This window comes from Atractosteus spatula, chromosome 1, assembly GCF_055471065.1.
Source record: "Atractosteus spatula isolate fAtrSpa1 chromosome 1, fAtrSpa1.hap1, whole genome shotgun sequence".
Lineage (NCBI taxonomy): Eukaryota > Metazoa > Chordata > Actinopteri > Semionotiformes > Lepisosteidae > Atractosteus > Atractosteus spatula.
This window is the reverse complement of record NC_142706.1, coordinates 19,928,597-19,938,929: the sequence shown is the minus strand read 5'-3', so window position 1 is coordinate 19,938,929 and position 10,333 is coordinate 19,928,597. Positions and strand designations below refer to the sequence as shown.

The following is a 10,333-nucleotide window of genomic DNA, read 5'->3' as shown; positions in this document are numbered from 1 at the left end:
TTTAAATAGGGGTTGTGCTTTCATTATTCGAAAGTTGGCTTAAGCATATTCATGCATTTGAAACATTTTGACGGCGATTTAGCATCAAAGGGATTGTTACTCTTGATAAAAATACTATTGAGAAAAGCTCGTTTTGAAGTGCGCTATTCGAACTTGAATTACCGTTTGGCTTCATTTAAATGGAGGGTGATATTGCAGGCAAACAGCGTCTGCTATTTGCATTTAGTGACGTTTTCTGAAGGGATGAGTCTAACTCAGCCTTTAGAAAATGCTGTTCAGAAGTCTGTTCTGTCACAATGCTGCACCTTATTGGGATTCATCCCAAAGACTGCCTACCGGAGCCTGCCGATTCTTCATAGTTCAGTTACTTAGAGATACAGTAAGATACTGTAGCTCAGCACCTACAGTACTGTAACAGCGGTATAAATCTGTTTGGTTACTGTGCTAGCTGCTTAGTAACTGTTCTCTCTAGCATCACATTATTATTATTATTATTATTATTATTATTATTATTATTATTATTATTACAACAAAGTGCATTCAGAAACAATCTTTAAAATGTCATCGTCAATAAACGGATCCTTTAACATAACGGGAAACATGTCGAATCAATTTATTCAACCGTCTTGGCAAATAGGTCTGTGGTCTATTGCCTACGGGTCAGTTGTAGCAGTCTCAGTTTTTGGTAACCTGATTGTTATTTGGATAATTCTGGCTCATAAGAGAATGAGAACCGTCACCAACTACTTTTTAGTGAACCTGGCTTTTTCCGATGTTTCAATGGCCGCATTCAACACCCTCATTAACTTTATTTATGCTATTCATAACGAGTGGTACTTTGGACAGCATTACTGCAAGTTTCACAACTTTTTCCCCATCACCTCTGTCTTTGCCAGCATCTATTCCATGACTGCCATTGCTGTTGACAGGTAAGAACTCTTTTAAATACTGTTTAATACTAATAGCGTTGCTTCGAAAAAAAGACCGTAGTGTACCAGTGAACGCTTAGCAGACCGTTTCATTTCTTGTGACAAAAATATGAAGGCAACAACAACAACATTATTATTATTGTTATTATTATTTTTTTTATTAATAATAATAACTTAGATTAAATCAGCTAGCTACAGGTCGTCGCAGTTTAACTGAAAAGCTGTTATAAGATAAAAGCTACTTCATTTGCCAAATATATGTTGTTTAAGTATGTTTATGTATTTCATATGTTCAGATATATTTAAAATTAAATGATTTGATCAATTAATTCTGTATACTGTACAATATGTCAGTGCATCATCTGTTTTAAGGGTTGATTATTATAGTTAATCTAAAATAATGGCAAAATGTATTTTTGGTACTTTTTATTCCTTTTTTATAGTTTTAAGTTCATTGTAAAAAGTAGTTGCCTTATTTGACATGCCGTTGGCAAACTGAAACAACTGAATTGAAACAGATCTCTGAAATGTTTCTTAACTTTCGCTAACGGTTAATTTCCAGGACATCTATTTCTCTGAAAATAAATGTGGAGGAGAAATAATAAGCAAATGTAATCTACAGTAAGGTGTCGTATAAAAAATAAATGTTATGTTCTTGTAACAAAAGCCCTACTACATTGTAAGTCAGAGTGTTTGTTATAATACAACCTTTTGACCACAAATGACCAATTCTGGTCCCTAAATGCCATCTAAAATTCTTGAATTCTAGGTTAAAATGGGAAATGATTAGAAAATGCAAATTACCAGTTAAAGAATGTTATTCAAAAGACACTAGGACACTAAAAACCAAAACTATGAAGCTACAGCTCTGAGTCCTGCTTTCGGGAAGTCAGTTTTATTCTCAGAATACTAAGAATGTTAAAATACAGTATTTCATATGCTGTATACTGTATATAAAATACATCATGCTTTCTTAACAATAAACATTCAAACATAAAATATAATTTTTTACTTAAGAACGTGTGACTGACAACCCCGGTATACTATGTTACAAAAGCTGTTTTTTGGTCTCTTCTGTAAACACTACAATATTCAAGTGAACACAATAATTGCTCACGTGCTACTTTTCCTCCAGTACAAAATGTCTACAATGTATATACAGAAAGTAACTGGTTTCAATTACTGTACATGAAGACAACACTTAAAATGCAACGCTGAAAAACACAAGTACAATGAGAATAATAGGAAATTTAAAAAGTACAAAAGAAAACAAGAAATGGCCTTTTATGATACACATATACTACCTACAGTAAACAAATAAATGAGTTGGCCTTTCGGTATGATGCCCGATACAGCATGCAAGATCAATGGTACTAAACAAAAGATAAAAAAAAACAAATGGGCTGTTGTCAGCCAAAGGGAAGCATGGTCACAGCTTTCTCAGTGCTTTTTAATGAACTCTTTCCCTGTATATCTAAAAAATAATTTAATCTGACATAGTAATGCAGCTCTTTATTCCTCAATTTCTACACAATGTTGTCTATACCAGTTAGTTCACTAAGTGCTTTCTATCCAAGATTTTCAGTTTTGTATTTAAGTGTGTTTGAAGCTTTCTTTTAGAACAAATCAAAACAAGCTCATAAAGATTCACAAATCATAGCGTATGGTGGGAAACCCAGAATGAATTCCAGCCCTTTAAAAAAATTATGGCCTATCATTTCATCGGTTTTGATCAGTGTCATTGGTATTGATTACAATAGTAGAATATTTAAAGTCTATTGTACTGAGCCATTTGCAACAGTATGTTTATCAACTATGTACTTTACAGTTCACCTGCCGAACGTCACATAGTGCTGAAAATGCATGAGCAATATTAGTTCCTATAAACAAATATATTAAAAGATCCTATACAGTGTATGTATTTTATTTATTTGCCTTTCACTTTTAATGCTATGCAACCTTATTTACTGATTCAAATAATATTGGAGAGAATGATAGTGTTTTTGATTTCTATCCATTATTTTGTCTACAATATCCATTATCACAAAGCTGCTCATTCGCAATATTCCACAATCTTGGAAGCATAGGACACAAGAGAGGACCACATACTGGATAGGACACCAGTCCACATATACAGTAACAGGGACAGCTGAGAGTCACCAGATAACTTAGCCAGCATGCCCTTGGATGGTGGGAGGAACCTGACAAATTCCCATGCAGATTTCAGGAAACATTAAGACTCCACACAAAATGTATGCCAGTTCAGAATCAAACCTTGAATCCAATAGCTGTGAGGCAGCAACGCTAAATACCATGCCACCAAATATAACAATAATTAAAAGTCAACGTAACTTATGACTTAAGACATCAGTACAGGAGTGCCTTGGGGTTTTATGATAAGGGAGCTATCAGGTCAGCTTTCAAATTGCTTTGTCATAATGTTTGCAAATGCTGCAGCATCAGATTCTGTAGGCAGAGACAGATGAGTAATACAGAATGGAGATGGTGCTCAGACGTTTGATGCTAATTACTGTACCTGAAAAAGGAATTGATATTTGGTTTTGAATTTTTATGGAAATAGCATTATACAGTACAAATGTTTTGTAATTCTTACTGGTAATAATTAAATTGAAAACCAAACCATAGAGCACTTCATGGTAAAGTTCAATAAAAACTTACTTTATTAATAATGTGTGGTAATTTAATGTAAATAAAACCCTTTTATCATTTTATCAAAACTGTTTTGCTATTTGTTATCTGGTGCTGATACAATATGGTGCTACTTTTGTTCAAAACAATAAGAAACTATTCCTTTTTCTTAAAAAGTCTTTGATAATATTACAGTATGTTTAGGAATTAAATTTACCGTTTGGGATTGTAATTGAAACTTTCAAAGTCTAAGGGAATACATGTTTGACAGTATAATTACCGTGATTGAGAAATTAGGAGAGCACTAAAATCTTTTATCTAGATAAACATTTAAACACTAAACCCATTGTAAATCAAGAATACATTCAGAGTAATATATTTGGTCTTGTATAATACAGTAATTTAAATTTTCAAGTATTGTGTGATTGTATGACTTCATTAAGTAATTATGTTTTCAAGCACTGTATTATGATTTGGAATTGGGGTGTTATATGGTCCTTCTTATGCTTTATTGTTCTGACTGACCGTTTTTTTCAGAGGATCTTTAAGGCAAAGCAATTTTTTTGAAGCAACAGAGTATTCTACAGGGTCATTCTTTAAAGTTACATATAAAATTACTTTACTGATTGGCTTTAGTATTAAAATTCTCTATATTGGGGTGAGATTTTGCAAGAAAAGGTCTGAATTCATACTGTACTATTTAGGCTGTTACACTATTGATACATTGAGCACTGTTTATGCCCATTTGCAAATAACTCAGATATAACACTCCATATAACACAAATGAACCAGATTTAAAAGGTGTGTTTATCAGCATCACTCTCAGAAATCTCAAGGAAGCTGCAGTTGGCACATTGCTCTTGCACTGAAAAACTCCTTGTGTTCTGAGGTAATGTGTCAGGATAAACAAAGCTTAAGGTTCAGGACGTGTTCCATAATTAATTAATCAAACCTGGCATGATCACAGAGGTGCTTTTTATTAGTCAGTGCTGGTCTGGCACACTTCCAGCACAGTTGTAACAAATGGAAACATGATTATATCTTAACTATGCACAGACATTGAGCACAAACAGTCAAAGAATGTCTTACCATCTTGTAGCCTGATCTTATCAGGTCTCAGAAGCTATGTATGGTTAGGCCTGAGTGGTACTGGGTGAGAAAATCAGGTGGCTGCTGACAGGGGTATTGGTGGATCAGTAGGTGGCAACAGCATGAATAAGTGCACTGCCAAAGTCAAGATATTTAAACACTTGCTGTATATAAAAAGAGTTGCCCAAATAAAATATATACACTAAATACAGTAAGTGAATTTAGGCAGCAGTGTTACTACCTTATAACCGTATCTTATCGCATAGCAGAAGTTAAACAAGGCAGTGTTGGACCAGTACAGGGATGGGAGACCTCCACAGCAAGCTAGGGTGCTCCTGCAAGTGGTATCGTTGATCCAGTAGGTGGCACTCTTCCTTCTGGAGCAAAATTTCCAGTTCTATTCAGTTCTTCTACTAATGAAGAGTAAATTATCAAAAGTAGATCTACTGTACCAGGTTACCAGAGGAAAAAATGTGTTGGCACCACAAGCACAGCAGTCTGCAGCATGTTAACATGTGGAGATAAAGGGAGATGGGGGGGCTTGTTGTACTGCCTAGTGTTTGCACGTTATACATGTTTTCTGTACTCTAAATACCCATGCTGAGTGCTTTTAAACATTTTTGCTTTTGTTCTAACAGCAGGTCCTTAGTCTGTATATAGACAAGTGTATTGACAATGATATTGTAATGGTCCACTTGTTCTGCATTGGTGGTATAGGGAATGACAGGCTGGAGATGACTTTCCAGGCTGCTCACTGACAGTCTTATTGCCCTTTTTAAAACAGTGGGGTGTGGTAGTCATGGAGCAGGTAAAATAGCTGGGAAGACAGAGAGAACGAGAGCAGGAGTCTACTTGATGCAGAGGAGGAAAGAGGAAAGAACAGGGAATCTGTAGGGGAAAATGAGAAAAGGAGTGAACAGGGATAAAAGGGAAGAGGTCATGGGTACAGGGGGTTGTGGGTCACTACAATATTTATACACAAAATTGTCATTTACCGATTATCATGTAAATCCTAAAAAAACGTAGTGTTACACTAGTGAGCTCCTGGAAATCCAGTCCAATTACACTAACATTCTACTTGTAACTACTTCTTAGCACTTGTTAAAACCATAAAACCAAGGCCCTTTTCAAATAAACTAAACAAGAGAAAAAAACTGCATAGTTACGATTAACAAAGGTGATTGATTTACGATTTTATGCCCTTTATACAATCGGTCTGAGAGGACCATAGCTATTTTTGCTGAAGCATTCTGGATATTTTATGACGTCCCGAAACTGAACCCTACTATTTACAAAAGTATATGAAAATTCTGTCCGATGAAACTCAAAACTAGCAAGCAGGTTTTGTTTTTGCCAATGATCATGATGTATTACAGTCCCTTTTTCCTTCCTACTCTTCTCGTAAACAGTCTCATTCTTGGAAGTTAGTGGTATGCATGCTCGCATTACCAGGAACGCAAACTGAATACTAGCAGACAAGTCAGTCCCAGAGACGTCAGCACTATTTTTCAACTTTGGTGTATTTAACAATTGATGTCTCTCTCTTTGTGGATAATCAAGCAGGAGGATGCTTTGACAAACGTAAATTCTACAGTGATTTGTCCCTGCTTAACATAGGTTTGTACGATTTACTTTTTATACTGTACAGTATGCACAGTATAGTATGCTTAGCAGCAAATCAAATATAAAGTTGAGTAGTTAATATTAACTAAAGTTAAAGTTTAATAAGCATTGAAAACTCCAATGGGAATTCAATACAAAATGATATGTTTACAAGAGGTATTTGAAAAGCATCCAGAAAGTTTGTTTATCCACCAAATATGCTTCACAAGGGGAAAAGACTATTGTGGGTTTGAACTTAGTCCTCTTGTACATACAGTATGTATACACTTTTCCTCCCACTTTAAGAAGACAGTGGAAGTATTCCTAATAAAATTATGATTGTTGTTGTTAAAATTATGATTCCAGCCCTGAAGTCCTGACCTCACATGTCTTTCATTGTATCAGACAGTTGAAATTATAACAGTGTAAGATCTGAGACGGCTGTTGCAGTGGTCAGCACTACTGCTTCGCAGTCATATTATAGAATGACTATTTCTATAATATTTTATAAATTTCGTTTTTGTAATCTCTCAGTTTAAGAATGATCTCTACCCAGCTGCAGTTTTGGGTCTTGAGGTGAGAATCAGACCCTGGATGTACTGTACAGCCACATTTCAAAATCAAAGCAGCCTTCTATACAGTTAAGATTGTGATGCCATTGAGGACAATTGATGGCTTGTGATGTGATTTCCACAGCCATTTTGTGTTACACTTTCATTTCTGCATTTCTTTCATCTACCAGTGGATCACCAGTAAGCAACTGGTTTGAGAATCCACATGTAATGTCCAGTCTAGTAGAACTGTTGACATGCCTCAGCGAGAATAACAGCACTAGTTCATAAGTCTTCCTTCTTAATGCAGAATATCTTTCAGTAGGATTATTAGTGGTGTTTCTTTAGACTGACTGCATGGTACACCTGGGTCTGTATGTGGTTCCATACTGTAGGTCATTGTCAGAGAGCACCAAGTCTGAACACCCCAGCTTTAATTCTGTATTTAATGTCAGTTCCATTCTGGGAAGCTGTCTTTAATGAGGTTTTAACTATAAATGGTTTGTATCTTTAAATTGGCAGTTCTGAGGATGTTGTGAAAGGTTATTTGTCAGTTCTCAGTTGTGTCAGTTTTTAATTTCTTTTGTCCACTTCTAGGCAAGTGGTGATATACTGTACCCACTTCCCATGAGCACATGAAAACGTACAGCATCTTTCTTATAACTGTTTTAAGATAAATTGATTTTTTTTAGTTCCTAAAACACAATCAGAACATTTTCATTAAACATTGGTATTCTTAGATTAAGATTTTGTTCAGGCTTATGTCAAACATTATTAGAACTATTTATGCAGTGAGAAATGTCACAAAAAGAAATTCTATCCTGAAGGTGTGAAGGAACATTTTGGAGTATGGATTGTGAGGTATAATGTCTAAAGATTTTATATTTTGTTGGAAACTTTTGTGTTTCGTTTAAAAGTGACTTGAGGTGCGCTATATCCGCAGAAAAGCCACTCGGCCTGTCATCTACAGTTTATGCAAATCCAAAAAAGAGGGAGAAGCTCAGACTGTCTGGCTGAGAACATATTGTGATATTGTAGATAGTTTCATACATTTTGTATAATTCCCATTAAAACATACAGTCTATTGAGCTCTATGGCTCTATGTCACAAGCTTTGACAAATTACTGACAATGTGAAGATGTTCATTGAATATACTGCTTTTTTAGAAACAGTAATGTAATGAATGACCAGTACAGTATGCTAACATTCTTATTCCTTTATGCAATGATAGCAATTAATGTTAACTGCCAGTGTCCTGGATTCATTTTATATCTGTAGTGTACTGCTATAATCTAATGAACTAAACCTTATATTATTCAGTATTTCAGATTTGTTTTATGAAAAAAAGAAATGTTTTGACAGTGGTAGAGTGATTGAGGCCTTAAGTGGGTTAACGGGGCAGAAAAACAGTTACGGGAGCAAGGCGTTACTGTTTCTTATTGATCAAACAAAATCTTAAATGAAAGTACATGAACATGAATCCAACCAGACTTTTACATTTCTTTCTTCATGAGCACTGACTCAGTACAGAATAGCTAAACTGTTTCCCTGTTGACACAAAAAATAGTCCAGCACATAGCCCTTCTTAACACTTCCTCCTTCACTCTCTTTCTTAAGGGGCTTCATCTATTAATATTTCAAGACCTTGATCACCCCATTTCCCCCTTGAGTGTGGTATTACAATTTTAAATCTCTCAGGTCTCCCATTGCAGAAGATATTGGAAGAGCAACTGATCAGGATCAAGGCTGCTAACACTTTCAAACAAACATACTGTACATATTGTTTACTCTCACTTGTCTACACATCCTGTGGATCTTACCTCAGGAAAAATATACTAGCAATGCATTTTAAAGACTAATGGCTCCTTTTCAGCATTTCTAATCATTAATCATTAATGTGATCATTTTTTTCTGGTATTCTTATGTTAACCCCAAACATTAGATTGTGGTTATTGAGGGATAGTGTGGCGATACACGTTGATTAAAGACTGTGCAACTGTCTTTATGGCAAAGTTGAATTTGTTGAATTTATTGCTCATTAAAAGGAAATCAATAAGTATTCAATAAATCACTCAAAAGGAAAATAAAAGTAGACCGGAAAGCAAAGTAAAAGTAGTAAAGTTAAAAGGAAAAATAAAGTCTGGCTTGATTTGCCATCTCAGAGAGATGCATAATACATGGAGAATGTGTTGTGAATTATAGTGATAATTCTTGTAAGCAGAAGGAAATGAAAATGCAAAGATCTGACACACCATTCATTTCGTGGTGACAATTACGTTATAGGACGTGGAACACTGTGTCTTCTAACGTGAACCAATTTAACACCAACCCATACCTACAGTATATTGTACTTTGTGTTCCTTCAAAATGACCAAAGCAGAAAATCCCATTTGTTTTCAATCTGTATGAATATGTAGAGTTTTTACTATTTTTTCTGTGCATTATTTATTCTGAACTATCTTAAAATTTTTGGTTACCAAGTGTGTAGTGAAACATAAGAATTAAATGTTCATAACAATATCAGTGAGACTTCATTAGTCTCTAATACATCCCAAGAGTAGGCACATTGATAAAAGGTAGCAGCTGAATAATGTATATACATACTGAATGTAGAATTACACACTTACATAGGGACTTTGTATCACCTCAGCTGACTTAATTCACCCCAATTTCTGAATATTTAGCTATAAAGCAGTGGGGATGAATCAAATGATCAGTGTTGAGAGTCCAAATCAGATAAAATAGTTAATTGAGAGATTCCATTGGGTACTTGCTGTAGTAAATATTTAATTCTCGGTTATATATTCAGAACTTTAATATATTTATGTGTCTTGAATAAAAATACCTACCTGTAAACAGATCTATTAAATTTTTTTAAAAAATCATTCCTTCTTAGAGAAATACTGTATACTGCCTAAAAAAAGGAAACTTCTAAACCTTACTTTCTAATATTTACATTGAATTATTTTGCTTAGTTCTCTAGCTCAATAATTTTTCTAATGATACCCTACATGCGCCGTCAGGTCTGAAACGTCTTTTGGAAATGTCCAGTTGGTGTGTTCTTGAAAACATCTCAATAGAACCTTAACAGGGGAGAAACATTTCTGTTACGACCTTCGTCTGTGGTAAAAAGTTTGTTCTTGTCAGTCTGCAAAGATATTCTTTTTCAAGAATATCAGTAAATATAAAAATGGTACAAGTAAAACTGAAACTGACAGTGGCCGGTCTTATAGAGCTCAATTTGCATAGTTGAGAATTTAGTTTTAATGGAAACTTATACAGTGCGTGCTAAATAACGAAGGCGTAGTATATAACACTGCTGAAGGACACCATCTTAACATTAGACCTCGACCCTACCTTCCAACCATCCATCCATTTTCTTACTGCTTCTTCCAATAGTTGGAGCCTATCCTGGCAAGCAAGGGATGCGGGATGCCAGTCAACCGCAGGGCACTCACAGACACTAAATTCATATTGCCAGAATATATGCCAGTATATTCTTGGTCTTACCAA

The 10,333-nt window shown here is 35.0% G+C and overlaps 1 protein-coding gene across 1 annotated transcript in view; it reads left to right on the top strand.

The window, feature by feature from the left end:
- The first annotated feature begins 558 nt into the window (after positions 1–558).
- Positions 559–10,333, top strand: part of LOC148840720 (neuromedin-K receptor-like) — a 64,965-nt gene continuing 55,190 nt past the window's right edge. Inside the window, exon 1 of the mRNA XM_088913449.1 lies at positions 559–929. Coding sequence (XP_088769575.1) covers positions 559–929 — 371 coding nt within the window. The remainder of the gene's footprint in view (positions 930–10,333) is intronic.